Here is a 16,116-nt window from a genome sequence, read left to right as displayed (position 1 = left end):
CTAACAAATGGCAAACCTTAACAAAAGACATAATCAGAATAAACAAGAACATAGAATATTAGGAAAAACAAAACACTGAGTCGTCAGACTCAGGACCATGACACATGCAGTACTATGAGGTGTTTAGGATAAGATGAGGTCTGATTATTTAAGACCTTGTATGTGAGAAGATTTACCATTAAAGTCACAGAAGAAAAGCAACTATGCAAGAAATACGCTCGATCTTTCTAGTCCATGGGTGTCAAACTTAACCCTGGAGAACCTATAGGGTTAAATTTGACCCCATGGGTTCTCCAGGGTTAAGGGCCTAAATTCAGGAAAAAATGAATGTGTAATTAAATGTTATCATATTGTTAGAAAAGTGAATTTCCATCTTAAGTGGTCTGGCCCACTTTAGATCAAGTGCACTGTATGTGTTGTCCTATGATGTAGGATGAATTTGACTCCCTCTTATAGTCCCTGTCAGAACTCTCGCAACAAAACGTGTTTCAGTGAGTGAGATTTTTCTTAAAAGAGTAAACAGGACTTGTGCCTAAATTTAAAAAATAACAACAAAACAAACTGTTGAAGCTTTTGCCAAAAGGCTGATTTAAAAAAAATCGTTTAGTAATAACAGTGAAGTTAATGGCTGTAAAACCGAAACAACACTAAAACGCTTTGTAGAGCTGCCATGAGTCGGGGGGTCAAATAGTTCACATGTATTTAAAAGACTTTTCCACTTCTTCCACTGACTCGTGCTTTTTCCACATATTCTGTCTCTGTTGGAATTGCTTTAGAAGCACAAGTCGAACCTCATAACTCCGGCGCGTCGCTGCGGACGCTTGATGGAAAGCTGCTCCCCTCACCTGCTGTGCTGCGACCCCTGCGCCTCCTGCCGCTGTCGACTCTTCAACACCATCTGTCACTGCTGGAGGATGAACCCCCTCTGCTTAAAGAGGACCTAGATGCAGCACGCACATGCATGCACATGCACGCAAACACATCACAACGCCTGAACATATATTGTGGTTGACAAAAGAGCACGGAAAGATTCACATGTGCTCTGTGGGTTTGTCTGCACAAATGCGGTTAAGCGATTAAACTTCAAAATAAAATCGAAGCATTTTGAAAAATGCTTCTGATATTATGTGAGGCATTTGTTTGTATTTGTTTGTATTTATTCAAGAGTTCTTCTGTCTTCAGCGGCAAAAAGTATGAAAAAAAAATACTCACAGAGATCTTTGCACAGTGTTAAAATATCTTAAAACATTATATGTATGCATAAAAAGAGATGGGTGACGTGCTTTTTCATGTATGTAGACAATCTGATATTAACTGTGTGTTGCATTATGGGTATTTCCCACATTTTTGCTGCTTTTGAATATCTTGCTGCTGGGGATACCTGCAAGTAAATTTACTTTGGAACATAAATGTGTTGTTGCTTTTAGACTTAATGAGGACCAAATGGCATTTACTTATGTACCCCACGCCTTGAAAATCAGATATATATGTTTGGACTTGCCTGCCTCTTGTGGATTAAGGAGTTTATATTTTTGCTATTGAATAAACACGCTGTAAGCCTACATTCTCCTTGCATTGCTCCATGTGGAACCTATTAAGATGCTAAAAATCATTTTTAATGATTTGCTACTTTAATGTTGATTTTAGAGTAAATGCGGTACACAGGATTAAAAACAAGAGAGTAAAGAATACGTTACTGCAGGCCGACCTGTCTCTCGTAGTTAAACAGTGACTTAACCAGCATTTTGAGGTTTTCCAGGACAATTATGTGAATAGCAGAAAGATAATAAATATTAGACCTTCTTTTGGAGGCTCAGCTCAGTATCCCGAGGAGATGCACAGAGACTTCTGTGTAAATTCCAAAGGAAAGTGGTTATAAATCCTATCCAGGAAATGTGTGGACCACATAATATATTATCTTGTCTGGGACACTGTCTGCTTCTGCTTTGAAAAATGGCAAATGGGCAAACTGAACGCCATTTGTCAGTAGTAGTTATGTTATGAATGATTATCCCTTTCATGGAGATCCTTATATGTCCATTATGTCCATGAGCATGAAGGAGTTTAAGACAGGAAAGAGCCAGTGTTACAGAAAAAGGCCTTACAGTTAGCCCTAACCCTAACAACAGAAGACAGAAGAAGATCTTTTATAGCTCCAAAAGTTCCCACATAGCAAGCAGGTCTGGCCCGGATCCAGTATCAAGCCGGCACTGCTGGCTGACTTCTGGCATGATAAATGGCAAAATGGTAAATGACCTGTATTTGTATAGCGCTTTATTTAGTCCCTAAGGATCCCAAAGCGCTTTACACTACATTCAGTCATTCACCCATTCACACACACATTCACACACTGGATGACATACAAATAAGACGTATGTCATCCAGATATGGGCCAGGCCTGGCACAGATGCCACTGTTTATGTGATGGCACGCCGTATCTGGCTCGATTGTGGTTTGGTTTATGTGGCCCAGGCTCATAGAAAACAGGTCTGGCCGGGATCCGGCATCAAGCTGGCACTTCTGACTGACTGGTGTCATGGCAGAGTGTATGTCAACCAGATGTGGGCCAGGTCTGGCAATGATGGCAGTATTTATGTTCCTATTTTCCTATTTTAGTTAGAAGGCCAAATGCCATGTTGCAATACTATACTGCTATGGTAGCCAACGTTTCAAATGCAGGTTTGACAGGTTTGCGAGTGTTCACTTTATCCAAAACCTAGTGAGGGTTTACTCACCTTTACCAGTGGGTGGCTGTAGCTCAGGAGGTAGAGCAGGTCACCTACTAATCAGCAGGTTAGTGGTTTGATCCCTGGCTTCTCCAGTCTGCGTGTCAAGAGTGTGAATGTAGTTAGGAAACACTCAGTTTAGAGAAAGTGGGTGAATGTGGCATGTTGTATAGAAACTTGAGTAATCCGGGAGAGCAGAAAAGCATAATATCAGAATCAGTCCATTCACTGACTTAACAGAATTACGTCATGTTACTTTTGCACTAGTATTTTCTGGCACATGTTAATATTACATGGCTTGATTAAGGTACACATTAGGCTGACATCTGGGGCCAGAACTGAAACTGTTCTGGGCCACCAGTGTGTCTGCAACTGGCCTTGTGCTGGCCCATGTGTGGGTCACCTCTGGCAAACCAGATCTGGGCCACCAAAGAGCCGTCATTCTTTGCGGTATGTGGGCCATGTGTAAGCACTCTGTGTGGGCCAGATCTGGGCCATACCAATTTTGCTATGTGGGCTTCTGGTGAAAAGAAAATTCCAGGTTTTTATTACAAACTGAGATAGACATGGTCAAAAGGATCTGCTGAGTTTTAAACTGAGTATCAGGATGGGAAAGAAACATAATTTAAGATGTGGCAAGGTTGCTGGTGCCAGACAGGCAGGTCTGAGTATTTCAGAAACTATTTCAGAAACGATCTACTGAGATTATTCTGTATAACCATCTCTAGTTTACATAGAAGAAAAAGGATTAAGGAAGGTTAAAAAAGATTAAAGAAGAAATGGTCAGACGAGAAAAACGGGACTTCTCTGAGTTGACAGGAAGGCAAAAGCAATAAGCTTCGTTGAATCAATGTATGCAAAAGAGCGTCTTCTACAGCAGCAGAAGACCACATCAGGAGAAATACTTAGCCTGATGAATCTCGATTTTCTGCTGCAACATTCAGATAGCAGAGTCAGAATCTGGCATAAACAACATGAAAGGACAGCTCCACCCTCTCTTGAATCAGTTGTTCAGGCTGCTAGTGGTGGAGGATATATTGTTGATGCATGTTGAATCCGTGATCATCGCTTACACCCATCTTCTGATGATGGCTTCCAATAATATAACGCACCATCTCACAAAGCTGAGATCATCTCAAACTGACAATGGGCTCATTCACTAATAAGTGTTTACACATAAAATCACTGTTAGAGTCATGAAATGTGCACAAAGGTCAATTCTGTTGGATATGTTAGTGAATGAAACACATTTAAAATCCACAGGCTCATGCTCACTGCCTGCCGTCTGCATAATATCTGCATGCTACACACCAACATTTCTCTGTGTGTAAAAAGCAGTGAGTTTTTACAGCTTACAGAAGCCAAAGATTTCAGGAAATCCTGTTTGAGCTCTTTAAAACATTTTTATATGATTTCACAATCACGTTACATTTGCTGCCATCAGCAAAAATGATCTATGAAAACAATGCAGATGTCATCACTAGTAGTCATTAGTCTAGTGTGTATTTTGAACTATTTAGAACAGAAGAGCAGTGAAGCGGACTTTTTAATCCGTGCTTGTTTAGCTTTTTGTTTTGTTTTTTACTTTTTTCACCCGTGCTGTGTGAACAGAGCAAAACAAACAAACAAAAGAAAAACATCAGGGTCTTTATTTCATTTCATTTTTGAAATTCCTGCTACACAGTGGTTCAAACAGAGTGGGTGAATACACACGAGTCAGAATGAATGTGCTGAAAGCAGGAGCTGAGACAGCAAACACTTTTAGCCATGGAATTTCTTGCTGTCAAAGAGGAAGGAAAAATAACAGCATGAACGTTAGTCAGAGAGGGAATTATGCAGAAGCTGATATATATAAAGAAAAGCTAAAATCACGCTGTGACTGCGGCAGTTCTACTCAATAACTCATTTGGCATTATGGCAACATGCGAGGAGCTCAGCTTTAACGTGGATCACGGCTATCTGGAGGGTTTGGTTCGAGGAATGAAAGCTGGGATTCTGTGTCAGACTGATTATCATAATCTGGCCCAGTGTGACACACTAGAGGGTAAGCCTTTTGTATCACCCATGTAATGTGTCATAATATGCAAATGTGCAATACCTGCAGTCTAAAAAATATTATGCACATGTGAGGGGGTGTTGGAAGCAATCTATCTATCTATCTATCTATCTATCTATCTATCTATCTATCTATCTATCTATCTATCTATCTATCTATCTATCTATCTATCTATCTATCTATCTATCTATCTATCTATCTATCTATCTATCTATCGGTGATCAGTACCTTGTTTAACCTTTTCCTGCTTATTTGGAAATGGCAAACTAACAAGCAGTGGAGTATAAAACATTTGATTTGCCATGTCCTCTGCTCAGATATGAAGCTACACCTTCAGAGCACAGACTACGGTAAACTGCTGTCCTCGTCTGAGGGCGATTTGACTGTGTCGCTGCTGGACAGCAAGCTGAGGGAGAATCTGGTGACTGAATTCAGCTGCCTGCGCTCTAATGCCCTGCCACCCCTGTCTACCTTCCTTGACTATATAAGGTGCGCCTAGTCACTGCATGTGCTTTATTTATAGCTTGTGTCACAGGATAAGCAGACGCACTTGAACAGCATCCTGCAGGTTGGCTGCTGCTGAGATTTTCAGCTAAAGAGGACAGTGTTTACGCAGACAGTGGAGACCTTGTGGCAAACGTGGCGAGGTCATCTTTATGTGATGAAAACCTTCCTTCTGCAACACTCTTTGTGGTTTATAAAAATGGGATGAGCAGGAAACATTTTACAGGGTAAAAGGGATATTCAATTCATGTGGTCTCTGTGTTGCCATAGTTACAGCTACATGATCGACAATGTGGTGATGCTGATCACGGGGGCCCTGAAGAACAAAGATGTGTCAGAGCTGCTCCCACGGTGTCACCCACTGGGAGCGTTTGACCAAATGGCAGCCGTGGGTATTGCCCGCACTCCAGCTGAACTGTACTCAGCCATCCTGGTGGACACACCACTAGGTAATCTCTGTTTTTTGTTTTTTAAAATTTCTAATGGCGGCAAAGATGTATATTATTAATATTTAATTATCTTTTAGCTCTAATACACTTGTGAAAGACCATCATTGACTTAAATATCAATGAGTCACTAAAAACACTTTAGTTTAAACACGTTGCACTGATGCATGCAAAAAGAAAACAGGTCCTGCTCACTCATCCTGCTTCATTAACCACAGCTTACTGGAAGTGGTTTGCACACACAAGCTATTAATTTAGTCATTAGAGCATTATGAACCTTTCTGAGTACAGATACAATATTAAATGCCTCACATGACCTCATCAGACTGGATCTTTTTATCAGTTTATTACAGTGATATAACGTTTATTTCTAATGCATAGCATTATGTGGAGCTCTGTCAACACTGAAATGTGTTATATTGTTATTACTCAAAGTATTAAAGTGCTATTCCAAAAACCAAATAACACCAAAAGGAAACAATAATGTTGTTATATTAGTTGTAGTAGAAGTATTAGGAGTAGTGGTGGGAGTGACAGTAGTTTCATATAATCTTAATGCAACAAAAGCAGTGATGAATATGTGTTTTGGATTCAACTTGTTCAGGCTGTGCCCACTTCATAGTTCGATGACTCCCCAAATTAGAATTGGTTTTAACTTTTTTGTGTCCTTTTAGAGGTTCTCAAAGTGAGAAATCAAGATTTTTACTTATAAAAATGTAAAACTAAAAAGTCATTTCTTTCTTTAGGTGTTTTAGAAAATACAACTGTGGCATCTTTTTGGTAAATTTTTGTAGCCTAACGTTTTAGGTGTCAAATATCAAAGCCAGATTAGCACTAGTCATTAAAAGGCAATGCACGTTTCTGTTTTCTTTTATTTTTTCCTCCTTGGCTGTTAAATCCTCCTAATGTGTTCATAATACCTTCCAAGCAAGTTTGTGGACTGTTAGTTAGCAACAAGCCTAATAAGCTACTTCTTCTTATTTTAGACTTCTCTGGCTCTCTGTTCCCTCAGCACAGCTAAAAATTAGTCAGTGCTAAAAATTTCAGAGTCATAGTTTACCAAAGCTAAGCATGAAGTAATGGGTGTGAGCAGGGATATAGTAAACACAGTTGTGACCATATGTTATTATTCTTCATGTCAGGAGTGGGCTTCCATTTTTAAGGTCTACTTTATAAAAATATTTACAACATACTGAGGGTTACTGTGTTGTTTTATTCTCACCACAGGTCAGTTTTTCCAGGATGCCGTATCTGAGTGCAGCCTGGATGAGATGGAGGCTGAGATCCTGAGAAACAAACTGTATAAGGTGAGCAGAGCATGGCATAATATGGCATGACTAACCTATCTCAGCTTTGACACCTGTGTTATAGTATTTGTGGACATGCTATAAATATGCAATAAATTCTTTACTGTAGTTTATACTACTGTGATAAACATGCTTAACAGCTGCACTTAAGTTTTACTGCCGTGTCCGAACGCGATCTGTTTTTCATGAAATTTGTGCTGATCTCGGTGCCTTTTGTTCTACCGCACAGGCATATTTGCAGTCTTTCCACTCTTTCTGCAAGAGCGTGGGCGGTGCCACAAAGGACGTAATGTGCCCTGTCCTGGAGGTACTCTGGCTTTCTATGATGCATGAGTTTGTTTAACTGAAGTCTTACAAACTACTTGAGATTTGTTTTGCTGTAAATGCCGTGCGCTTTTATGCGTGCTGCAGTTTGAAGCGGACCGGCGGGCCTTCATCATCACCGTGAACTCCTTTGGGACGGATCTCAGCAGTGCAGACAGGAGTGCGCTGTATCCATCCTGTGGCAAACTTTACCCTGGAGGACTGAAACTCCTGGCCCAGGCAGAGGATCATGAGCAGGTCAAGGCTGTGGCTGACTGCTACCCAGTGAGTTTGACCTCATGTCCTTTAAGATGCTGCACGGTTGTTATTGCACATTGAGTCAGACATGTGGTCAGTGTAAACTCAAATTTCCCTGCAGGACTATAAAATGGTTTTTGATGACCCTGAGCCTGGATCAGATTTTAAGACTCTTGAGGACCGATTCTTCGAACAAGAGGTAATAACAGCTTTGTTTTGAACTGTCACGGATTTCTTTCCCACTTTTCAACCTTTTATATAACATTTGAACCAAGCTGACCATTCAGACTTTCAAATATGAAAATCTGACATACAGTCACCAGCCACTTTATTAGGTACACCCCACCTAGTTGGAGCTCCTTTTGTCTTCAGAGCTACTTGAATTTTTAGTAGCACAGATTCAGATTCACAGATGTGCTCTCCTAGAAGATGCTCTTCTGCACACCTTGGTTGTAACTTGGTTATCAGACTGTTGCATTCCTAGTTTAAAGCAGCCTGGCCATTGTCCCATGACTTCTAGCTTCTATGAGAACTGCAGCTCACTGGATATTTTCATGTTTTAGGCCTCTGTAAACCCCAGAGATGACTCTATCATGTTTAAAATCACGTTAATCACCTGCTGAAAGTATATATATTTGTAAGAAAGTACAGGTGATTAATTTAAATTTAGTATTAGTATGTACTTTTCTTGTTAGGCTGCCCTGACTGTAGATTCTTGCAGCTTACACATCTATCATTTTTCCAGGTGAAGCTGAACATACTTTCTTTCCTGCAGCAGTTCCACTTTGGAGTATTTTACTCTTACATCAAACTTAAGGAGCAGGAGAGTCGGAACATTGTGTGGATTGCCGAATGTGTCACACAAAGACAGAAGTCAAAGATACACAACTACATACCCATCTTCCAAAAGACCAGTTAACTAAGAAACAAGGATGTTTTACTACGTTTTAGTACGGATTAGTAAATGTGGTGGACCAAAGTGAGTCTTCAGCATCTTCACTGTTTGCACTACAAACCACAGCCTTGGTGTTACACTGTTATAGCACATCTGTTCCTCATGTGTATTGAGTTTCAAGACCTGATCGCTTACGCCTCAAATTGTTTGAAAGAAATTACTCTTTTTAATTCCAGACTTTGTGTTAATAATTGTCCTGGTCACAAAACAAAGTCTGAAAGGAATGATATTCAATAAAAAGCTGGTTTCAGCCGCTCCCTCCTCACAATGCACTGACACAAATCTTTAAAAAAAATGTTTTTATTACTTGCTACAGTGAATGTGTTTACATTCACATTAATGGGATAATCAACGCACGTCTAAACAGGACAAAAGCGTCACAGGAGGTACAAGAATGTGTGACTACACAGTGGAGTACAACATAAAAGTACGAAGGCAATATGGCACAAACAGTGGTATAAAGAGTAAAGCTGTCCGTTATAGCAGCTCACAGAGGTCAGAAACTGGCCATTTTTGCTCTTCATTAGCTTGTCCTTCCTTTACACTTTCACTAAAACAGAAACACACACACACACACACAAAACAAGTTAAAACTACATGCAAAATATACATTTTGCATGTCTGAATTAAAAAAACTTGCCACAAATACACATTAATACAAGAATAATCATGCATGTCTTATTCAGTGGCCTAACTCACTGCAGTGAACGGGGACCTCCATGGGTATGTAGTTCTGCTGGCAGAGGTGAGCGAAAGCAAATGCTAATCTGCAGGGTGCTCTCGATGAGCTGAGTTTACACACAGACATGAACTGACTGGGATCCACCTGACAACACAAACGCAGGTTTGTGAAAAAATCACATGTGATCAACCAAAAAGAGAAAAAAAAGGAAAAAAGATGGAGATGGGGAAAACAGAAAGGTTTTCATATTTATCTGTTTAAACTTCCCTCCACGACGAGCTTTCCAAACATAAATGGGATATTAATAAAAATGTTCTGGTGAAGAAACCACCAGGACATGCCTGCTGTGTGGGTTTTTTTGTTACTCACCACCCTGAAACAAGAGCTGAGGGGAGAATCGGGAGAAGAGAACAAAGCGTCACAGCTCGCTGGACTGACGGCTGCTGTCGCAGAAGGTTTGATGCATGTAGGTTTCATCTAAAGTCACAAACAAGCGGGCAAAGCTAAGGAGAACCTCGAGGCTGACAAAAACTCTGCAAACATTTGTAGACACAAGATTTCACAATTTCATTGAAACTCGATTTCAGGAAATATTGGGATGTTGTCTGAAATACAAATTAAAGCAGAACGCAGTGATTTGAAAATGATTTAACCACCGAGAACCAAAACCACAAATCAAATGTTGATGCTGTTCATTCTGTATTTGATCCCAGCAAAACGTTCCCCCCAAAATATTTATGCGGGAGTATGTTTCCCATTATCGTGTATCATTTTTAATACTTTCCAAATGTTTGGTAGATGAAATTAATGACTCTCGCTTGGAACGCAAACTGTTTTCATAATTCCTGTTTGCATACAAAAGTTCAAAGTAAACTTGATGTCATGAATCGCTGTGCGGCAGGCAGGAGTTGGACCCAAAGTGCAGGACTCACAGACTCAGGGAGGTGAACTCAAAACTCAGCTTTATTTGCTGGCAGGGAAAAAACATACAAACTAATCTAAACTGGGAACTTGGAAAACTCACAGAGAGACACACAGGGAGATCCACACAGCATGAGGGACGACGCGACACTGACTCAGAGAAACACAGGGTTTAAATACACTGGGAAGTAACGAGGGGAATGAGACACAGAAGGAGGGCACAGCTGGGAGAAATCAGGACTGACGAGACAAGCAAAGCAGGACGCATTCACATGAGACACGGACCATCAAAGTAAAACAGGAAGTATCACACAGAGACGCGAACTTGACACAGTGGAGACAGCAAGTAAGAAATACAGAGACATAAACCATAAGGCAGAGGTCTAAGAACCAAAATACACAGGGAAATACTCAGCTGGGAACACAAGAGACTAGACTAGAGAGAGTAACAAAAAACCAACCATGAGAACATAATGCACAATGCAGAGTGACAGAAAACAAGAAACTCAAACATGCAAAGACACACAATTACACAGAACAGAGGGGACACAGAGAGACATGAAGGGCAAGGGATCAAAACTAGAAGCCATAGAATAAATCACACACAAGTACAATAATACAAAAATCACAAAGAACTAAAAACGCTGGGTCAGGAGACCCAGGACCGTGACAGTTGATTGTCATCTCTGCTATATACAGTTCAGTATATAGAGACAGGAGACGACGAGGCTCGAGTTCCATACAGTGCAAAAGAACAACAATAAATCCGGGACCGTGTCATGCGAATGACAATAAAGCTCCTTGAATCCTTGAAATATAGGAAGAGTAAGAATAAGAAGAATAAATATATATACACTTTGAGACTGAGGTAAGGGAGTAAATATACACTTTGAGGTAAAACTTACAATTGAGATTTAAAGTGACTTTGAAGTCATTGTAAGACGTAAACCCTCTTTCAGTTCTGAAGGTTCGATTCCAAGCAGGTCCTACAATACAATCAGGTGAATACAACCTCAAATGAGCAACAATAAATGACTTATTACTAGGGCTGGACCATATGATACCGTTCACGTAATACCGGTATAATGTTGGGCAGCAAAATTAAATATCGCGATAGAATACGGGTAAAACGCGCATGCGCAGTGCCTTTGTTTTCATAGACACATGGCGGAAAAAGCGTGGCGGCGACGGAGAATGAGAAAGGCGAAAGCGGATCGTTGAATGAAACGGATGAACCAGAACTGGTTTGTATAAATGCTGCAACTTCAGTGGTGTGGAACTGGTTTAGCTTTCGTCCGTCAGATACACAACAAAGCCCTATTTTTGGTAGAGCATGCTAGCAGGCCGTCGTTATTACCGTGTTTTTTGGAAATACTGCACACTTAAAATCAATCCTTTGATTTTTCTGAAAATCGACAGTGCCCCTTATAATCCTGTGTGCCTTATGTATGAATTCTGGTTGTGTTTACTGAGCTCGAAACGATGTTATGTGGTACACGGCGCTCAAAAAATCTGTCAAATGTTTTAGTACGACTTTGCTAAGCTACGAAGCCGCACAGCTTGATGGATTGTCGGATTATTACGGCTATCGTAGGCAGGAGCCTCGCGGAGTGATACGTACTGTGCTTCAACATAATATTACCGTGTTGTGTGTGTGTATAACCTCTTTTTAAGTTTTGTGGATATTATACATGGTTATGCTGAGGACATGTCGGACAATTTCCACTGGAAATGCCTTTTGGTTAAACTGTCAGCAAGGAATTTGCATTTACACTGTTAAATTTTTATATAACTTTAATGCAGATAAAAAACAGCTGCTTGTTTAAGTGAAAATACATTGATGTTTTTTTTTGCACTAATAAAGTTGTGGAGTCGTAAAGTATTTTGTCTAGTGTCAATTATATCGTCAGTTATATCTTATCGTACATTTTCAAATGTATATCGTGATAAATATTTTGGTCATATTGCCCTGCTCTACTTATTACAGCATGTCATTATTTATTCAACGCAAATAATCTAACATGCAAAAACGCTGCGCATAAAGTCTAACGACACCCTCACTGCTTCCAAAGGAATTAAGAGACTAATTAGCAGATCAAATGCATGAGATTAACTGATCATTAGTGAGTGTGAGCATCTCTATGAAAGCAGATTTTTGGCAGTTTGCTGCTCTGGAGAATTCAGCTGTGTGTTACCACAAAGTGCTCAGAGAAACTGCTAAAAACCCAAGAGCTACATCTCAGACTCCTGGCACGTAAGATCTTAACGTTCGAGAGAGTACATTTATAAAATGATTGAATAAGTGTGGCTTATTTGGAAGGACTGCCAGGAGAAAGCCTCTTCCCTCAAAAAACTGTCACGATCTGTGGGAGGCAGGTCACGTTTTCTAGACGATCCAAATGCAGACGCTTGGACTAATCCTAACAAAAGCGAGCCATTTATTAAGGCTGATCAAAACTTTGCAAAAATACAAAATAAAAGGGAAAAAGTGGACAAAGACTTTCACTAACAGAAAACTAAATGGGGAAAAACTGGTAACAAGGAACATGAGCAAGACACATGGAAGAAGAACGGGCGTTCCGGCACAGGACAGCGGGACAATATGTACACAAGAGGGTGGTGAGAGGAAGTGAAGGCACGGGAAAGGCAGCAGAAACAAATTAGACAAAAAAATCGGAATTGAGCATTAAGACCTGCAGTGTGAACGTAGCCTAAGTCACTGAGTCGACCATGAACTCCTCCGTATACCAAAGTTTTCTACTCAAATATGAGATCATCGGTCTGACAGCTAAAGTTTGGCATCAACTGGGTCATGGAACAGCTGATGGAACGACTGAAAAACATATCATTTGACGTGTTGCCATGGCGCACTCAAAGTCCAGATCTCAATCTGACAGAAATGATGTCATTTCTTCAGAGAGCCGTGCATAAGCAAACGCCCAATGAGCTGAAGCAATGTTGTAAAGACAACAGGGCCAAAATTCCTCCGCAGTGAAGTGAGAGTTGTTGTTCATCTGAAGTCACATTTAATAATTTTAAGACTTGCTGAAGACCAAATCATTTTTATGTAAAACCTTAGAGCTGAAAGAGGATTTTATTTATTTATTTTTATATCTTTCATCACTAACAGGGTGATGACATCAACAGATGACCGAGGAACACATTCCACTTCATGCAATTCCAAACTTATGCTATAATGGATGCTGGAGTTGAAGTGTGTACCACTAACAAGCCTTTCTTTGTCCCTTTCTATTTGCCCCCTGCCAAAAAATTTATTTTTATCAGTCATACAAGCAAACAGCTTTCCACTGATCTTAGTACATAAATGGACCCAAGCCCAGAATATTGCTATGCCCAGTGAAGTTTCTGCATCTTGTTTCTGTCTGCTTTTTCTTTCAGTGTCAGAGCTTTAACATGTGCTACGGAGTGGTTTATATTTTTTAATGAATTCACTTGAGGGCCTGAAGACCATAACCGTTCATGATTATTTTAATCCTGAGAACATTCCTCGATTATTCAGTCTTTACCCAGTCCTTTTTCACTTTAAAACCTTTTTGTTGTATTTTCGATCAAATGTAGAGTTTAAGTAGAGTTTAAATGATTTACAAATCCTTGAAATCTAGGCTTTATTTCATATTGCACATCTTTTTGAGAACTGGACCATGTGTTGATTAATCTCACTGATCCTACCTGCCAGGTGTAGAGAAAATCCTCCAGGTTTTTAGTCTGAGATCCGTCAAACATAGGAAAATCATTTCCTGCGTCGTTATCGTTGGTCCCAAACAGACCGGTGGAGACACCTGTGCAGGCGAGAACGGTGTATATGTGTGAGAATATGAAGACAGATATTTATAACGGGCCATGCTGAATCTTTCCCACCATGTAACCATCCATCCAGAGTGAAGCTGCACAATTCAAGCGACAGGTCACATGACACAAACATCCCACGCTGACTGGACACCTGCACCACGTTTGATGCTTTCCTGACTGTCACTCCATCATCAGTGAGAAACGTGTGGCTGACGGCGCCGCTGCAGTCGGTCCTCACCTGTGACACAAGCATTTACCCGTCTTATTCCTCATGGCCTGAACGCTCTTTATTCGTCGAGAGTAACACATACCTGCCCGTTGCGCTGAACGCTGATGGTGTGGTTATTCATTTGTATCAGGAGGAGGTTCTGCGTGTCTGTGCCGAGCAGCAGCGTGAACGACGGATCGCGGCCGACGTCTCGGGCCAGGAGCAGTGGACACGAACCTGGCAGCTCATACAAGTGACCGTCAAACGTCACTACGAACTGATCTGCCACCAACAGAGCTTGGTCTTTGGCGAGATAAGAAGGGAAAAACGAAGAATTCATTGAACCCTCATGTGGTGTTACTCATGCGATGTTGGCAGGTCTGGTGGACTCACTGTTTTACAGGGTTATTAAATCAAAAATCTAAACCATTTTATGATCGGTGTCTTTTTGTATTATTTTGTCTTATTTTTTTTTAACTTGACTCACATATAAAATCTATCTCATGCTCCCGTTTCTTTCATTCAGGGAACATTTCTAAGCTAGAGAAAATTGCTGCATTTGTATCATTGCGCCTGGATGTTTGTAATGCTTAAAAAAATCTCTGTCCCACATTCACCCTCAGTCTTATGGGAGCCACATCTGCTCAAATATTCCTCATCTCATTCTACATCCAGTAGCGAGCCGCGTTGCCACGTAAAAGTTCAACGTGCTGTTAACAACACTTAAATCACGATTAATGTAAAAAGAAAATCATATTAAAACAATAAACATAAATAAAGACATGAATAAGAAAAGGATGTCAGCAGAAGGCCTGATTAAAAGAAATGTTTTGAACTGTTAATCAGTTAAACTGAGCTGGAGTGTTAAACTGTTCCAGAGCCTCTGTGCCGCAGGACGAAAGGCTCTGACCCCCCGTCGTCTTCAGTCTTGTATGAGCCAACTAGCATATTAGTGAAAACAGCGAGCAGCACTGTGTTTAACACGAAGTAATCTGGAGTGTGTCCGTTTCGCTTCCTACACGACTGTGAGAATTTTAAAAGAAATTCTAAACTCCACTGGCAGCCAATAAAAACAGAGTAAAGTAGGGGTGATGTGAGCTCGCTCGCTAGAGTGCGTTAGGAGTCTGGCTGCAGCATTGAGCGACACACAAAGTCCTGACAATGCAAAACATAAGCTCAAAAAGACAAAACACACCCGAAGGCACACGTGTACACGCTAACAGTCGCGTGAAGTCATCAGAAATATGTTATTTGTTCCGTTCATCATGGAAACTAAAGGGAAGGAATGTGAAGCTGAAATAATAATAATAAATACTTCATGTTGACATGCAGTGCCCTTTTTACCTACGCCTCCACTCATAGCTGGTCTAACTCCATATTTAGTTACTCCATGCTCATTACTACATGTTTACAACGTATAAGTCATTATTTGTTTTTAGACAAGTGCCTCCAGTACTGATTTACTTAGAAGTTGGTTAGATCAGGTATCTTGTGTTATTTGTTGCAGATGTGTTCCAGCCATGACCTAAAGTGTTTTGAATGATGTATTAAATATGAACAAAACAAAACAAAAACCCCTCTATGATGTTTAATCTAATAATCTAAGATAATACAAAACAAAGCTAACAGTTATGGTCCTGCGTGCTGACACAGAGGTTTTAGTTCTTTGATCTTTAGATTTTTGTTGATTATTCAGTTTTCTTTGTTTTTTTATTGTTTACAATTCGATTCCCTCTTTATTAGTTTATCCTGGTCTTTCACTGTGTGTAAAGCTGCTGCATGTATCCATGGTCTAACCTCTGCACTTGTTAGTTACTTCCTGTTTTATTTTGTTAGTCATTTGTGTCCTTATTGGTTTCATCTGTATCTCGTTACCCTCGCCTGTCCACCCCCCCCTTGTTTACCTCATGTATGAGTACTCCAGCTCTGCCTTTCTCTGC

At 40.4% G+C, this 16,116-nt stretch overlaps 2 protein-coding genes across 2 annotated transcripts in view; one reads left to right on the top strand and one right to left on the bottom strand.

Annotated features, from left to right (window-relative positions):
* Positions 1–4,521: 4,521 nt before the first annotated feature.
* Positions 4,522–8,878, top strand: LOC146553917 (V-type proton ATPase subunit d 1-like). Its single transcript, XM_085253945.1, has 8 exons — positions 4,522–4,770; positions 5,100–5,271; positions 5,557–5,735; positions 6,960–7,039; positions 7,269–7,346; positions 7,451–7,627; positions 7,722–7,799; positions 8,346–8,878. Exons 1-8 carry the CDS (start codon positions 4,641–4,643, stop codon positions 8,517–8,519), a joined length of 1,068 nt encoding a protein of 355 aa, XP_085110071.1. The 5' UTR covers positions 4,522–4,640; the 3' UTR covers positions 8,520–8,878.
* Positions 8,879–8,972: 94 nt separating this feature from the next.
* Positions 8,973–16,116, bottom strand: part of apoltp (apolipoprotein lipid transfer particle homolog) — a 42,621-nt gene continuing 35,477 nt past the window's right edge. Inside the window, exons 69-74 of the mRNA XM_085253944.1 lie at positions 14,280–14,479; positions 14,038–14,206; positions 13,849–13,958; positions 9,607–9,714; positions 9,255–9,381; positions 8,973–9,105 (exon numbers count right to left, since the gene is read on the bottom strand). Of these exons, the coding sequence (XP_085110070.1) occupies positions 9,095–9,105; positions 9,255–9,381; positions 9,607–9,714; positions 13,849–13,958; positions 14,038–14,206; positions 14,280–14,479 (725 nt within the window). The 3' untranslated portion in view covers positions 8,973–9,094. The remainder of the gene's footprint in view (positions 9,106–9,254; positions 9,382–9,606; positions 9,715–13,848; positions 13,959–14,037; positions 14,207–14,279; positions 14,480–16,116) is intronic.

Source organism: Mchenga conophoros, linkage group LG18 (genome assembly GCF_057382185.1).
Source record: "Mchenga conophoros isolate Kocher_MC1m ecotype Shallow Benthic linkage group LG18, M_conophoros_male_GT1.1, whole genome shotgun sequence".
In the NCBI taxonomy this organism is placed as follows: domain Eukaryota; kingdom Metazoa; phylum Chordata; class Actinopteri; order Cichliformes; family Cichlidae; genus Mchenga; species Mchenga conophoros.
This window is presented reverse-complemented; position numbering and strand designations above follow the sequence as displayed.

What these genes read in the sequence shown, in the direction of transcription:
- LOC146553917 (XM_085253945.1), top strand. Translation starts at nt 4,641, where the DNA reads ATGGCAACATGCGAGGAGCTCAGCTTTAACGTGGATCACGGCTATCTG. An exon ending in ACCTTCCTTGACTATATAAG is followed by an intron (nt 5,272 to 5,556) that starts GTGCGCCTAGTC and finishes GTGTTGCCATAG; the next exon opens with TTACAGCTACATGATCGACA. An exon ending in TAATGTGCCCTGTCCTGGAG is followed by an intron (nt 7,347 to 7,450) that starts GTACTCTGGCTT and finishes TGCGTGCTGCAG; the next exon opens with TTTGAAGCGGACCGGCGGGC.